This window comes from Pieris brassicae, chromosome 14, assembly GCF_905147105.1.
Source record: "Pieris brassicae chromosome 14, ilPieBrab1.1, whole genome shotgun sequence".
Lineage (NCBI taxonomy): Eukaryota > Metazoa > Arthropoda > Insecta > Lepidoptera > Pieridae > Pieris > Pieris brassicae.
In genome coordinates, this window is record NC_059678.1 from 319,685 (window position 1) to 337,296 (window position 17,612).

General features: G+C 34.9%; 1 protein-coding gene across 2 annotated transcripts; it reads right to left on the reverse strand.

The window, feature by feature from the left end:
- Window positions 1-5,641: 5,641 nt before the first annotated feature.
- Window positions 5,642-17,568, reverse strand: LOC123718047 (charged multivesicular body protein 7). Of its 2 annotated transcripts, none has more exons than XM_045674406.1 (11): window positions 17,146-17,568; window positions 15,952-16,171; window positions 15,277-15,448; window positions 13,641-13,807; window positions 13,334-13,470; window positions 12,450-12,537; window positions 10,818-10,959; window positions 10,058-10,210; window positions 9,699-9,839; window positions 9,112-9,262; window positions 5,642-8,513 (listed from the first exon to the last, which is right to left on the reverse strand). In XM_045674406.1, exons 1-11 carry the CDS (start codon window positions 17,415-17,417, stop codon window positions 8,324-8,326), a joined length of 1,833 nt encoding a protein of 610 aa, XP_045530362.1. In that variant the 5' UTR covers window positions 17,418-17,568; the 3' UTR covers window positions 5,642-8,323. The 2 variants fall into 2 exon arrangements, with proteins under 2 accessions (XP_045530362.1, XP_045530361.1); XM_045674405.1 differs by having other exon boundaries at window positions 10,058-10,222.
- Window positions 17,569-17,612: the final 44 nt, after the last annotated feature.

Genomic DNA, 17,612 nt, shown 5'->3' on the forward strand with positions numbered 1-17,612 from the left:
ATAGTTGTCAATACACAAATAACACAAGTACAGTCACAAAATAAAGGCATAGAACTTCAATAGGTATTTACATTACATAATATGCACTCAATACATATAAATCTCCTGTCACGATCTTTGTCCGCGATGGACCCCTAAACTACTTAACCGATTTTAAATTAAATTGTCACATCGTGAGTAGTCTGGTCCAACTTCAGAGATAGGATAGCTCAGATCTTTAATTATAGTCGCAATTTTATTTTATTACAAATTATTTGTCTATAATTAATTGACAGTCACAATTATCTGTTAACTCCAAAAGATTCTAACAGATGTCTATACTTTTCGACTGGATTGAGTAAGTAATCAATAGATGGCACTGCTATGGTAAATCGACAAACGTGTCATATAAGCTACAATTCAATATCATGATTACCACGTGATTTTGAGGCTAAACTATAAATTAAATTTATTTTGTAGTAAACGAAATATCGTGAAATTCAATTATTTCAATTTTTTTAATTTTTGGTGTTAGCATAGCCAACCACGTGTTACTTAGACCGACGTGTAAATCAAATTCAAATTATAGTGACGATAATACAGTGAAATTATTGTTTCGTGTCACGGTATTAAGGCTGACTAAAACCACATTAAGGAGAAACGAAGTTCGCGGGGGCAGCTAGTATAATATAATATTCAATCCTAAAACTCCTACAGTTTAGTTTTCAGACAACATTTTATATAGGAAACGCCTACTGACACGCTTCGGCAAATCGTTGGCCAAAATCACTAGCAGACCTACTACCTCTATGCACCAGCTGCCCACTGAAGTGTTTCTGAACCAATTCGACTTCCGGTCCTTCAAGAAAAGAGCGTACTACGGGAATTGTGTCAGATTCTACAACAGGCTACCGAAGTGTGTAACTGATCTTACGACTAAAAAGTTCAAAAACGTCATCAAAGGAATCCTAATTAAAAAGCGTATTATAAAATCCAAGACTATGTTGACGATAAAGATGTATGGCGCTAATTCATCTCTGCATGTGCGGCTTCCCTGGCAACTTGCGCTGTGCAAGTGTGTGTATCTCATTCTACACTAATAGTAAAAACTCAATTTTCTTTTGCATTGTATAGAATCTCTGTATACCTTGCATTATATAAACTTCTCAGCCGATTATTACTATTGTAACCGAGTCTTTGTAAGCTAAACCATTGTTGAAAAGAGTGTCCATGGAGTTTCTTGCCGGTTCTTCTCCATGAGACCCACTTTTTGGAGCCGTGCAACTAGACGTTTCATAAGAGCCTGCAAAGGCCTATTTGAAATAAAAACTTTTGATTTTGATTTGATTTCATCCTGAAAGGGATTTTATTAAGCAAATTCTTGGATTTACCAATAATAATCGTTTATTTGCCAAGATGGTGGTACAGTAGTTAGATCGATCAATTACAAATATCCGCACAATCAGATTTAAATAAGCATGCAAATGTCATATACATTTTTACAATGTCTTATTAAGAACATAAAATAATGTCAAAGTTAAATTATTTACAATCGGTGTCAAATCTATGGTCAAATACTCGCCAACGATATAAAGGCACTCTGCCTTTAAAAATTTCATCACCTTCCCCTTGAAAGCGTTACCTGGCAGAGATCTATAACTTCTAGGAAGGTGATTGAACAGTTTTATAGCCGTGGCGTAACAATTTTTGGTATACATCGTGGTGGAGCACGAGTCGTGTTTATTACTTGTTTGAGGACGATTAAAATATTTGTATTGCGACAGAGCTGTTTTGCTGTCAGTTCAAATTTGAGGTTAACGTAATTATGGCGGTTTACGAAATCTTCCTAAAATGTATATTTGTTAGTAATATCTTTGAGACGTAATCGTCTAATATGTGTATTAACAAATAAATTCAAGGTTTTAGCAAATACGAAACATATGAACCTCGTGGCGTGTCTCGCGCACTCAGCGGTTAACTCGTGCGTTGAAACACTGGATAAATAGATACGCGCAATTAATACCTTTACTAAACAAAACGAGATAATGATTAAGATATCAAGACTTTAAGATAATAAACAGAAACTAATAATAATACAATAATGACCTCCCTTGGAAAATATTAAATGGGTCAAATATAAGAGTCTTTCGTCCAACTTGTTTTTTTGTACAGATAATTAAGAATTTAAATTGGCGCCTTGTAGTACCGGTCACAATAGAGCTGGTTTTCTCAGCGAATAAATATTGTTACGAAGACGGGTCGACTGCAATGTTTCTAGATTTTTCCACTAGTTAGAGAACTTTTCAGCAGGCTGTAATATGATTACTGACCGATTCAGGAGAGGGTCAATCACATATTAGAAAATTGTAATTTCCATAATGTTACCCTAGTTTTCAGGAAGCTGACAACTTTTTTCAGAACAAGTGTAGTAGAGTGGTGCAGTTTTCAGGCGTTTTCAGGCCTAGGTATACCCCTTTGATGAAGGAATATTCTAGACCAAACTTTCTAGGTGTGAGACAAGGACGAAATGATACGAGAGAGAGAGAGAGAAAATCAGAACGTTCTCGAAACTAGACTGAGCACTCTAGAACGCCGTACGACAAGGACGGAACAACGTGCGAAAGAGACAAAGAGTGCGGACGTTCTAGAATTGTACAATCGCTACTCAGTAGCAAGCCCGCCTAGAGAGTTCTCGAATATTCTTTAGAATTATTCCCAGGGATATATAAGCGAGCCGAAACGCGACTAGTCACCTTTAGTTTTGAATGCGATAACAAGAGAGGAACACCGAAGCGATAAAGTGCGAATAAAGTGATAAGTGAAGTAATTAGTGACTGTTTTTGTGTGTGTTATAAATTCCTCATTGATTTATCAAGAAATAAACCCTTGAATAAATCTACGGCATTTTCTATCCGATCCCCGAGCTCGTAATAATATCATAATACAGCGAGGAAATGCCAGCATTTTTTAAATTATTGTTTGTAGTTTAAGAACATTGTAAATATTGTATCGTGTGTTGGAATTAAAGATTGTTATAATAATGAAGTCTTTTTTATTTGCATATAATTAAGTTCCATTTCAAATGTTGTTAGTATTTATTTATAGCTTTTTTTATTGTGACTATGTATAGGCAGTACACAAGTATTGAAGAACTTTATTTCAATCACCAAGCTCGTTTTATATTTTTTATGACATTTCCAAGCGCTCAGAAGCTCTTCCATGCTTTTGCTATTCTTGTAATCAGAAATATTTTTAAAAACAATAATGAATGCCGAAATCTAATTTAAAATTCAAATTGATTAATCATTAAGAATATTACGTAAAGATTACTTTTATTAATAACTCCGTTATTTCCAAATATTTGCTATTAACATTCAGGGTACTAACGAAATTAGTTATCGGCTTCCAATGCGATGATGTCATACCCTGAATCCAGCCCTCGATAATATAATGGCCTAGCTGCCTTTGCACTTTAATATTTTTTTCCTACATCCATACATAAAGATGATGATGATGAAGATATATCTACAAAAAAGGTCAAACATTCTCGAAAGATCAGCCCTATGGATATTCTTAATACTCCTTAAGCATATTCACGGTGCCTCAAATAGTTGTCGTTGTATGGCCGTGCGGTACAGTTTTCTGCATAGTTGATGTTGATGTGAAGAACGTGAAACGAAGCGTGATTACGAGTCTTATAGGCAGGAATGTGGAAGGTTTTTTTTCTAGAAGAGAGCTGCAATTAATTTGAGACGATGTCATGTAGTAGCATTAAATCGTATATTTTAGTTGGAGTCTACGGCTCGATTCACACTATGATGCGGTTCGGATCTCGAATCTCTGTGCGATCTCGCTGACATTTGACAATCAGTCTGTTTCGATCCACGTCATACGACGTTCTGAATAATCCGATAAAATGGCATTTAACAGTCAATTATTCATTTTAAATGTTCACGAAAATACGTTTATAGAAAAATCTGAGAAAATAATTAAAGCGTGGTTATTCATAGTCAAATGTGCAAATCATACGCAAGTACTTACCGTTTTCAGAATTCCAGGATCTGTTACCAGCCAGTATAATACTCGAAACAAACAAACCGTTATATGTAAATTGTTTTCGTTTTTACAAAAAAACTCCTAAGCGGAATTAGAAAATTATCACTGAATTAATTAATAAAGGTTTTGATAAAATTGACGATTATTTAAATGATCTAATCCTTTGGATTGACTCCTTCCAGTTCAAACAATTTGTATGACTCAAATTACTCAAAATTAATCTCTCCGCCCGCTCTACGCCCTTGACTTGCAAGCTTTTAGTCAATGTAAATTTACAATTTATTTAACTTTTTTTCTGACGTTCATAAGTGTATGAGTAGTTATTTTATATATGTAGTGTTTCTGCGTATTTTGAACTATTTTAAGGCAATGTATTGTTACTATACTATCAGTCTAACCTCCTATTGTTGCCATACTAATTTTCTCCATACCCTTACGAATGCCAATTGTGTGCGTGTCTTTGTGTAAAGGATATTTCTGGGCTTAAGCCTCTAAAAAATAATATTTTAAGATAAAATCGGCCAACGAAAGACTCTTTGTAGTACAAGAAACGATTTTCAAATAAAACAACAATTTCGTTTCTCGTATATAATACAAAAAAATACAAATATATTTACAAATACTATACAATATATGGTAGAATCAATAATTGTGATAGCGGCTGTTAAACGGGCATAAAATTTTCCCTTCCATGAGGAAATCATTACACCCAAATAGTTTTAATGTACAAAAAGATATTAATCAAAATAAAATCGTCTAAAAACATTTGTCAACTATGATGTCCCCTCCAGAAATGTTCAAAACCTCACCGGAATTTAATAAATCTTGCTCCCTAAGCACCTAAATACCCGATCAAAAGGTCATCTCTCTCATCTCATGTGGTTGTTAGTTCTCACGCGTACTTCGAAAACACATGCTTTATTTATGAACTTTACTTTTTTATAGCGCCTGATACTTAATGCCAGAGGCCCGCGAATAAGATTAGTATGATCTTTTCTAAAATAATTTAGTGGGCAACTGGTTCTAAATGGAAGATGGACGTCGAGGTATAAACGCACGGGCCAACCTTTAGAGACAACTTGCAGAAATAACTCACAAAATTAATATCTTTAGACGCAATGGGATCCTGTAAGGGAAGTATTAGTTAAGAGGATCATAACTTTTTGTATAATCCGAGATTAGGGCGAAGTTATTTAATTAAATACTATTTTTTTTCTTTTCGAAAAGCAACGCAAGAGCAACACTGAAGGAAGCTACATAGCAGTGATACCTACAAAAGTTCCCCCTAGGACCCATAAATATCAATGAAAAAACTCCTAAAGTTCTTGTTGTTCACTCGGTTTTTTGTTGCTTCAAATATTCCTCATAAATACATTAAAATAGTATAAAAGTTCGTTCGTGGAGAATTATCTTTTTGCTATTTCAATTATAGCCACGCTTGGATTTTCTATTCTATTTTCCTACAAGTTGGAGTGATCGGCGAGACGTAAGAGATTTTTTTTTGGCAAAAAGTAAATATTTGTAACAACAGGAATGAAAAAACTGTCACATGGTGTACATTTTCTGGAATAAAAGGAAAATTTCTTCAAAAAATACATGACTTAATTTTTTTTTTTAACTGGTGTGGCATTACCTATGAGAAAATTTCGACTTGACGTCGACTTTTGGGACACCCTGTATAAGACTACGTTTCGTTTTAAAAAATTGTAAGAAGTACCCCCTAACAACCTCCCCGAGACTTCTTTATTCCACGTAATTTAGGAAAACCGCCAAGTTTGCTTCATTAAAAAAGAAACATTGACAATTGTCAATGTTTCTTTTTAAACCAGCCGCCATGTTGTAGTGTAAGAAATAAATTCAAAGACTAAAGACAACTGTCATTTTGGTAAATGTTAAAATCTTTCCCGCCTTTTTAAAAATAATACAAATAACGTATAAAATGAATTCAATATGTCGTGTCAAATAAAAAAATGACTAGTTATAATATATTTATAAGTAATTAATATAGATATTGGCACAAATTAATTTTTATCTCGTAACTTGGCGCCGATAAGTGAACTGTTCTAGCGTACCAAGAACTAATTTTATACAGGTCAAACGCTGTCCAATAATCACGTCATTACGGCCAGCGTTGTACCATGATGTAATGGAAAACCCCAAAGTCGTAGGTTCGAACCGGCAAAGTTTTTTTTAAATATATCTTGTGACGTCTAATAGCCGTGAGTCGTCAGGCATTTGACGTCAGTACTCTATTTTGTCAGGTCAAACTTTCCATACAATTTGTATATTAATAGTGTTCTGTTTAAGTCGCAGATACGGCCACCAGGGCTTAAGTTCAACACATACAAAAATAATGTTTCGTTACTATTACAATGGCTATTAGACGTTTACGATGCAAAATTCAAACGGACAAACTGTGACCATGCGCGGCAAATCAAGTGACCATGCGTACTAGTAAAATAAAGCATATGGTACGTGTATTTGATGAAACCGTCAGTTTTTTAATTGGAGCACCGTAACCCCCTAAAAATGCATCTGTTTCATGATTTTCAAGCCTTCTGTGGGTCCAGTAATCAAACCTAGGACTTTAATGCCCACCTTCCACTGCCAGCGGAACGGACCCATTACGGACTTTGCTATACTCGTAACGATGACTTTCATACATGTGCTTCCACCAAAGCGGAGATGGCATGTATGAAAATCATCGTAACGAGTGTAGCGGAGTCCGTAATGGGTCCTTTTCGCTGGCAGTGGAAGGCGGGGATAAGAGCAATTAAGCAAAAAGGGGTTCAAATCTACCTTAACATTTATCACATAAAAGCTCTAAAAAATTCTATACCCCAAAATTAAGAGCTACTTAAGTTGGCAAATATAAGCAGCTATCAAATTTGACGTGTTCAGAGGCACTTACATCACTTTTTTTGTTATTTACATTTTTATACAAATTATACCTAAAATGATTATACAATTCCTTAACGAAATTCATCGTAACCGGATCAGCCGTAGATAATTATATAAACAATACAATACATTTACATATCACACAGAAACCGATTAATACGTTTTAGTTTTAAAAAAATATTGTTTATTGCAGCCGTTAATAATTTAAACAAAATCAATCAAGTATCTGTAAAATACTACAAACGCTAGATTTTTAATTATTCATGACAAGCATTCGTGACCATGCGCGTATACGTGACCATGCAGTCATGGCATACACGCATTTTTATTTAAAATTAAAAGTAATTCATCATTCCTTACATTGACACGATAAAGCCAAACTCACACCCGTTTGAATCGTGTTAATTTTTTTAACTAAGATATTCTAATTACCTATATCACTAACATACTATAAGCGTCGAATACCTACTGAATAATTAACTAGTTCAGGCCTATTAATTATATTTGCCTTGCACAGACGTTCATTAAGTCACAGCGAATTAGTCATGTCAAAAATGAACGACTGTGAGTATCCGTTAACATTGTAACTACCTTAAAATTAACGATTTTTTTTAGATTTTTTTTCAAAATTTTCGCATTTCTAGAATTACATTTTGTGCACGCACTAAGTTATATAGCGAAATTATGTACATATATATTTATACGTGAATCGAAATAATAAAAAAAATGATCAGATTCAGTAATAAAAAAAAACAAAGGTAAAGACAACGGAATACACAAATATGTACACAAGCACAGCGATGACGTCACATCTTAAAACGCGGTAGCGAAGTAATTGTCGCTGAGCATATAACATCTTGACATCGGCCACTGAATCGACTCGCCACCGACTCGGACAAGACCCAGGCTTCCCTTCCCTTGCCACCACCTGACTCCGCTTCTTGGATCGAGAGGTGCCGTAGAAGAATCTGGTCACCTACTTAGGGGGTCACCAGATACCGGCGACTCTCCATGAAGAACCACATCTCCGGGGCAGTAGGGAGAGCCGACTGGTATTCCTATACCAAGGAAACCAACCGCCGCTGGCCAGGCCTCCACTGGCACTCACACCTGGTGGGGTTTGACCGCGAGATGCGTGTCTGCCAGTTACCACCGTCCACATCTCGTGCAGCAGCGGTCACCGAGGGTAAGCCCGCACTTGTGCCACCCTATATTCCAAACCCACCACCCGAAGGTGGCATAGCCCCGAATGGACAGAGCACAAGACTGGTGGGACGCCATATTGCAAATTGCCTTTTACTTGCGATACGCTTGCAGTGCCTACATCATTTACCTATTCCATGGTCTCCACCTAGCATACCGACGGGGATGATAAAAGAGCATTACATTAAAAACCTCTTAAATTATTGAGCCGCTTCTGCAAGTCTTGCATCTCGTCGGGACTATCCTTCGGAGGCGTGGGGCTATCCGAGGACTCTGGGGAGGTCGTGGGGGAGGGCGAGGAGCGGGACGGAGGTCTCCTTTCCCCACCCACGGCCATTAGGAACGAACTCTCCGACTTGCCGGGGCTGGACGCGCTGAAATTTCAGTAGGTGTTTTTAATTATTCGGTACCAGCTGATCCTCGCCGCTGGGTTGGCCCAGTGGCTTCAGGGTGCGACTCTCATCCCTGGGGTCATAGGTTCAATCTTTCATTTGACATTCGTTCGAACGGTGGAGGAAAACATCGTGATGAAATGTGGCTTTAGACTCATAAAGCCGAGGTGACTTTGAATCAGCACAGGAGGCTGATCATCCACTACTGATACTTATACTGGCCTATTAGATTGAATAATTTATTTAATTGAAGTTCATCATAGATAATATTTAAAGTATATGTTATATATATATATAGCTATATTTTCTAAAATACATGACAAGTATTATGTCACGCAATTTTTGGAGATACCTAAATCAGCTTGGCAACATATGTTGTAGTTTACTAAAGAGCCCTAATCTACCCTAGATTGGAACCTTCTCGAACTTAGTCCGAACATTCTAGAACGGATGCCTAACTTTTTAACCTCCTATTATAAGATTGTTAGTAATTAATGATAAAAAGGCCCCCACCAGGCGTCGATTCCAGTTCCCTATCTCGCAAAAGAAACTAAAGAAAGACATGATGAATAATACTCACCGAGAATATTTGGTGCTGGTGGCGAGATCCGCCCTCCGCGAGTCCTCGCTGTTGAACAGCCACACGCCGGACTCACTTTTGTGGTCGCGCACTTGGAAATCGGACGCGAAGTGGCGAGGGGACTGTGTAAAGTCGACTTTGAGCTCTTGGCCTAAAAAAATCATTAACTTTGAATCTCTTCATTATAACTAGCTGCCAACTACTGTGTGAAGTACTATTTATTTACTTTAAACATACATATAAAAACAGGTTACAAAACTTTTTAGACACAGGGCCTTATCGCTAACAAGCGATTTCTCCCAGGCAACCCTAGTTTGGAAAAATAAAAAAAAATAAACACCGAAAGTGCATAAAAAATACAAAAATAAACATGAAATTTGTTATATGTAAACAAATAAAAAATATATTAAATTTAAATGAAAAATTATTTAGATATCAATTTGTTTGCGAGAAATCTGTGAATATACATTTACGAGCATTACGGGGTAAAAAAGGCATCACTCAATTGTCAATCTAATGTCAAATGTCAACTGTCAAAAATTTCAAAGGAACGTTTCGTTTCGCGGGACCTGTCATTTAAAATATACCTGGATGCAGTCTCTCATCCAAGCGCAGTTCGGCATACTCCTGACTTAGATCTTGAAGATTGGATTCCAGGTTCCCACTCCAGTTCCCCTTTTCTTGCGACCATTTTGAGTCTTTACTTTTCCTTTTGGGATTTTGTGTTTCTGAAAATAATAAATTTTAATCCCATTCATTATTCTCTGGAAATTCATAATGTCCCATGGCCCATCCGGTACAATTCATTTATCATCTATTAGTTAAATTTATTTTATTTAATAGGGATATTAACTCAGAGATATCAGCTGTCAGAATTTTGACTAAGAAGTCCTATCATTTATCTGTGTCCTGTTAGCACAGATGCTGGTGTTATTAGGTGTCTCACCTCCAGCGGCCGCGGCCACTCTGTCCTTCCGCGGAGTGTCGTCGAAGCCCAACTGGTTGAGGTCGGCCAACATCTGCTCTTCGCCGTCGAACACGAATTCCCTCTCCGACGACCGCTTCGGCTTGACCGACGGCGGGGACGGGAGTTTGACATCTGTAGAAAAATCTAATAAAAATTATGATAACTTATAAATAAAAACAACAACTATAGGCTACAAAAATGAGTCTTAAGAAAATCACTTTTTGAACGGATTAAAGCTATGTATTATTATTAAAAACGTATAATTATTTACATAATCCTAAATTTTAATTTTTTTCCGACGTTTCGCGTGCTTTTCAGCGTGCGTGGTCATCGCGACTGAGAAGACAAAAGGTGTTAAATGTCAAAAGTATCACAGCTGCAGAGAAAGTTGTGTTATCTGTATTCATTGCCCCGAAGTTGGTATCGATTAAAATTATAAGTTCTTAATACATAGCTTTAATCCGTTCAAAAAGTGTTTTTCTCAAAGTGTAAAAGTTATTTTAACAAAAGACAATACTATAAATATGTCTGTTAAATCTCATGTATTACCAAATCTCAAAAACCACTGAACCATATTCAATGAAATTTTGAATCATTTCTAAGTTCACATTGAAAACTTTTAGTGCCTGATAAATTTATGGAGAAACATACATACTAAAAGCACAAGGTGGAAATTTAAATGATAACACTAAAACATTATTTAATACAAAAAAAATAGACACAACAATGTCTACCAGACCTTTGTCCTTCTCTGGAGTACCACCGTCTCCACCTCCAGGTCCGGAGAGCAGTTCGTTCAGCTCCTCCTCCAGCTCGTTCAGGTCTTCGTCGTCGATGGTCCCACCCAAGGCTTTCCCCACTTCGTTGTATGCGTCCATGACCTGCAATTTACCATTTATTACAGCCATCTTACACTTGTAGCCAATAAATTGTAATACGTCAGTTTTGGTTAAAAATCTGTTAAAAGTTTTTCATACCTACTCATTCATTCCATACATCTTAGATGCCATGCGTTTTATTGACACCTTACAGGTTGTAAGATGTCAATGTGTCAAAGTCAATTTGTCAGTAGTGCGTAGAATCGATCGTTGAGTTCAGACTAGTGATGCCAGACCAGAGGATTTCCAGAAATTTCAAAAACACAGTTTTTTGCTATATGTCACGTTCCTGATTTTGGAACAAAATGGAAGTACGAGCACGTCGTAAAAATAGGATCCGTGTGGTTAACCTTACTAATTGTATATTCGTTCAACCAAAAACCGAATAAAACTTGAACCTGTCAATCCATTTTCTAATACAGATATGATGCCTTTCATTTGCCAACAATCCCAATATGACCGCCGCTTTAAAGAATCACGCCATGGCCTATCTGGCAACACTGGTTCAGACTTCAGTGGCTCTCTGATCGGCGCCTGCGCCGGACGTAATAATGTCGAACGACGGTAGTGACACCAATTTTGCAATTATTAATCGCGTCTTAAATTACGCGTCACGTTATTTGTCCGCTATAGACTCTTAAACTACTGAACCGATTTCAATTAAATTTGTACAACATGTTCAGTTTCCTTTAGTCATAGCGAGGAAGCCTTTCCATCTCTTTTTTCGTCCATTTATCCATTTATATATGTCTTCTCACATAATGTGTCCATTTTCATTACAGTCTTTTACTAGAAGGAACACATTTCTGAACTTTGTTTTTTTGTTAGAAAAATATATCAAAGATTTTTTTTTAATATAAACTGATGAAAGGTTTAGTTAGTTATTTAAATCAAGAGTATTAAGAGTAATAACTAAATTAAAATAAATAATTGTTAATCGTTAAAATTAATATTGATAAGATGTTATTCAACTGAATAAAACGCGGGGATTCCCTGGGCATAGATAGCAACGAACTAGATCGATCAAGATACGCGTTTACATTTGCGTGTTGTTCCCACGAGAATGCCTCCAGCTGATGTCGTGTGGAACATGGTGTGATGGTTGTAGCTCCTTACAAACGTTAGAAACTTGGCGATTAAATAGAGTGGCGGAGAGTTTATTGCCAGTTCTGCTCTTCCGTTCTGCGCCCTTGATTTGAGGACTGGCAGTAAATGTACAATTAGAAGCATTTTGTATATTTCTTTCTTGACGTTGATACGTGTACATTGTGTTACTTAATGAATAAATGGTTTTTGACTTTGATTATGTTTTTAAAAAGCAAAATTTAAAAAGTATCCTTGTATCCGCAATTAATGTATCGGCAAACCCAAATTAACAGAGACGAAGCTTGAACCACCGAACTTAACTCAATATATGCTAAATTAACACATTAACCACTAAGCCACGGAGACAACAATGTTTGTTATACTAATTTTAAAAAAGGGAAAAATACCTCTTTTAAGTCGTCCATAGTATCGTGTACTAAGTCCTCTTCGAGTCCGCCTTCCTTCATCGTACCCTTCATTGCTTTGGCACTCGTCCTGAAAAGAAATTAATATATTCTGTAATGCTTGACCTTCTTCTTGTCAGCAAAAGAAAGCAAAGTTCAAAAGTACATAACTTTTTTGTAGAAGTCCTAGAAAATGCATTTCGTTTTCAAGCATAGATAATGTGCGGGTATGTGTAAAAAAAAGTAAATACTGTTGACGTAATAAACAAATAACAAAAACCAAAGGCCACACACACAGCCCCAATTAAAATCCTTTAAGCTCCAAGATTGAGGCCACTGAGGCCTTCGGGCAAGTCAGCGGTTAGACTAGTTGAAGATCTTAGGATCGGAGGAACTACCCACACAGCACAATTCTTCTTCATCCACAACGATATTTATAATAATTAGATTAATTTAAAAAATCTCATAATATAATCTAACATTTCAATATATTATTTGTGCGCTCTTTTCTGCAGCTGGTTCCACGTTATTGTCTTTGTTAAAATAGCTTTTACACATTAAGAAAAACACTTGTCCAAGCTATCGCGGAATATGCTTAAAAGGAGTATCAAGAATCATCTCACGAACATATCCTCACTCTCACACAATCACACAAACAGTCGAAGTACTACTTAGTTAAATGATAAATAACTTTTATTGAATTTTTCCTTTCGTAAATATTTTGTATTAATTGTTCCATCTTTGGTATTTATGTTGGCTGTTGGAATACTGAATACTGTTGGAAGAACTGTTATAAACGCCCTCTACTAGTAGGAAAACTATATATTTCATCAAGACATTAGAAAATTAAAAAATGTAGGTTTAATGAACGATAGAATATAACCTACCTATAAGTGTCAACGACAGCTGCATTGACATCCACGTCCCTCGCCTGTTCCAGCAGTTGCTTGACATTGTGCAACGCGGATTCGCATTTGTCAACCCTTTGTTGAGCTAAGTGCTTCCGACGGAGATGATTCTTCGCCTGAAATAATATCTATACTGTAATATGTTTGCAATGCAACTTTACAGAAATTGGTTAACTAAAGTATATTCAGATAAAGTTTAACAAAAGGATTTTATCATCAAAGACATGAATACAAATAATACAACAACAAAGAAGTAATAAGAGGGTAGATGCAAAAAAAAACTTACAGCTAGCCTATTCCCAAGCTTCAGAGCGGCTCTGACGTCGTTGTCCACCATGAGGACTTCCTTGGACAATCTGCCCAGGTCTTCACACAATTTCTGTTCCGCAGTAATCAATTTCACCAATGCCACGTCCATTTCGGATACGGGAGCGGCTTTTTTGTTCGGCTCAGCTGAAATTTATATTTGGATAAACTGGAATAATTTCAGATGCGATTAAAACTGTAAACTGTCTTAGGTGGTGTTCGCCAATCAATTACCGTACCGTATATGAGGACTACCTCATTATCATTTTCTGTCCCCACCACACCCATTTCATGTTGTACTGTAGGGAAAGGGGACAATTCATCATGCTGACGCTGATGCATGCGCTGTGGAGACTTAAAACCACCGACGCGGAGTCACACTTCTTGCATGGCTTACACTTTTATTAATGCTCTTCTCCAGACAGGTGAAGAGATGTAGGACTATGGGTGAGTGGTATATCTATATTTTACACTGCATTCCACTCGACCCTCGGTCTACTTCACTACAGGTGGGATACTCTTTTAATGAAAGGCATGGAATCATCATGGAACAATCAATTCAATTACCAAAATTGGCTTTACAGTATTAAGAAAAAATATTCAATATAAAATTAGATGAAATTAATCAATTTTATTTACATATCATTAATTATAGAAACTTTTTGATGTGAAAACCTCTTACTACACATAATTAAAAGTTTCCTTATTTAAAAATTTACGTAATTAAAAGTTTACGTAATTAAAAGATTACTTCATTAAAAGTTTACGTAATTAAAAGATTACTTCATTAAAAGTTTACGTAATTAAAAGATTACTTCATTAAAAGTTTACATAATTAAAAGATTACTTCATTAAAAGTTTACGTAATTAAAAGATTACTTCATTATAAGCTTACCTAGTTAAAAGTTTACGTAATTAAAAGTTCAGTTAATTCAAGTTCACTTAATTAAAAGCTTACTTCATTAAAAGTTTACGTAATTAAAAGATTACTTCATTAAAAGCTTACCTAGTTAAGTTTACGTAATTAAAAGATTACTTCATTAAAAGTTTACGTAATTAAAAGATTACTTCATTAAAAGTTTACGTAATTAAAAGATTACTTCATTAAAAGTTTACGTAATTAAAAGATTACTTCATTAAAAGTTTACGTAATTAAAAGATTACTTCATTATAAGCTTACCTAGTTAAAAGTTTACGTAATTAAAAGTTCAGTTAATTCAAGTTCACTTAATTAAAAGCTTACTTCATTAAAAGTTTACGTAATTAAAAGATTACTTCATTAAAAGCTTACCTAGTTAAGTTTACGTAATTAAAAGTTTACACACTGTATAATTCATTCACTGTTTTTTACGCCTTAAAAGCTTAAAAACACATCTACTTCACTAAGACATATTGTTGTATTGGTCCGAACTTAAATTCCTATCAATAAGAACTATACTACTACACTGAGGGCAGACCTAAAAAGGCTCTTATCTCTTTTAAGCAGGATCAGCCTGCTGAAGCTGCATTTGGGTTTCAGATAGTCTAATTTCAATCTATATTCATACAGCTTTGGCTTATGATTAAAAAAGACATGCAGAATTCAAACAAACACAATGAGACTTGGGGATAATTACCTAATTTAACCACATCTCCCTGCTTAACGGCAGCTCCTTGAGACACCAAATAACCAAGGAGCAGTTCAAACGTCTCCCTGTTGGTGTTGCCAGTGTTCTTCATATGATGTTCAATGGTGCCTATTCTCTCGACACCCGCAGGGTATGAATTAAGCAATTCTGTAGCCAGCTTCTAGAAAATAAAAATATTTATATGAGTTACATTTATGATAAAAATTGTTTCATAAAAATGCAAACATTTTAAAACATATAATCTTATGCATGTCAAATTTACAATGTCTGTTCCATGCAAATTTCATATTGGCAGTCTAAAAATAATTTTGTTTCTTATTCATTACAGGACATTTCCGCACAGAAAGTGGCGGGATCATTCTAACAGCAGTTCTACCTTGGGGTTGTGTTAGGAAGAAACCAAGAGTTAAATTAACTAATTCATTCACTGATGAATTACATTATTCCATATAATCATCTATCACAGTTATAATAATTTCAAAATTGGTGTAATAACTTTTAATTTTTATCTTTGGAATAAAACATATAATATAAATATTTAACATCAGAAAATTATAAATATAATACCGTCATGTCTTTTTATCTTTAATAGATGTATTTATCAATTGAGTATTTGATTAGTACAATATTATATAGTGTGTAGACATCATAATTTGAAAATACCTTAACAGCACTTTCAAGGACAAATCTCTGTGTGGCATCAATAGTACTCTTGGGTAATCCATCATTGTCAATGGACTGTCTGGCTGGTAGCAGTGACGACACAGCAGTTAAAGCTAATGCAGCAGGCTTGAAAGCAAGCTTAGCTCCCCACCACATCCATCCTTCAGCACCGTTGTGAAGTATTTGAGGATACTTTGAGAGTGGACACAGGTCTCCATTACTATAATTAAAATATATTATTAGTGTTTTTATTTAAGGAATGTCCATGGCTGCCATATAAATAACTAAATGTAGGTGGTAATCAAGAAGATACAAAAATAAAATTAAAATATACCTCTTCTTTAAGATTAAATTTATAGTTAATAGGTTAAATAAATATAAGTAAATAAGTAGGAACACAGTGTACTACTTTAATTTATCTTTTACATTACTGTTTTATTGAAGTGAAAACTTCGTTAGGATCATGGTGAATAGAATGTTGATGAATCAAAAAAAAGTGATAGACACATCAATTAAGATATAATGTGGGAGAAAACAATATAGGAAGCATTATCAGTGTATAAACTTTAATTTAGAGTGTATTTGATAATTTATTGAATAAAAAAAACATAGATGTGCAAAAAAAAGATATTAATTTAATTCAATTATAAAATTAAATTAAAATTATGAATTTTACTTTTTACAACACTTATTTAATGTTTACACACTGTATGCATCTCATTTTTTCCCACATGAAATATTAAGAATTTATGTGTCTATATCTTTTTACTTTATACTTATTGTTACTCCTTTCAAACTTTAATTATTTTAGTTTTTATCAAAATTTACGATTGATAATCAACTCAAAATTTACATAAAATTATAATACTACATTTAGTGAAAAAAGCCTAATTTAAATAAAATTATAATACTACATTTAGTGAAAAAAGCCTAATTTACATATTATTAATAAGAATTTTTTTAATCCATTGATTACAAGCTACAATTAGTTTTGAATAGAAAATGCTACGAAATAAGCGTAGCACTATATGTATACATTATATGTATGGTTAAATTTACATAGTATACGGTATACTTGTATATCTAGTTGATAAAAACGTTGTTTGTGAAACATGATAATATACAATAAGTTCTAGATACGTATACGTAGACCACAACGGCCTAAAATACGTAAGGGTTCATTTGTTAACTTACCGAAACATTTCTTCAATAACAATGTCGATGCATGCAGCTGTACGACCTTTGCGCTGAAAGGCGCATTTCATATCTGACGCAGATATAATTGGATCCTTTTTATATTTACACCATTGTTGAACTATGTCAGACCAGAACTTCATTTTCATCTCCCATGATTCAGGATTTACGGACTTCAAACGGAAGGGTGCAAATAAAGCATTCATTCGCACATCATCCGACCAACAATGTGGAAGTCGGTCTTGCGGTAGACCAATATCATGGAGCCCCATTGTATAATCTTTAATTCAATAATATTGAAATAGTCAAAACATCGCAAAGAGTAACTGCACAATTATTTGAAACGTTAAATAAGAAAAATGTTTATGAAATTATGTTCTTTCAAACACGAGGGATGACAAGAGCAAGAGCAAATATAGAATCACAATAACATATTATGCAAATGACAGGACATTAGATGTATCACA

Coding starts and splice junctions, on each gene's coding strand:
- LOC123718047 (XM_045674405.1), bottom strand. CDS start 17,417: ATGGGGCTCCATGATATTGGTCTACCGCAAGACCGACTTCCACATTGT. Junction 9,840..10,057: donor AGTGGCCGCGGCCGCTGGAG/GTGAGACACCTA, acceptor TATTATTTTCAG/AAACACAAAATCCCAAAAGG. Junction 8,514..9,111: donor ACCAGCACCAAATATTCTCG/GTGAGTATTATT, acceptor CTGAAATTTCAG/CGCGTCCAGCCCCGGCAAGT.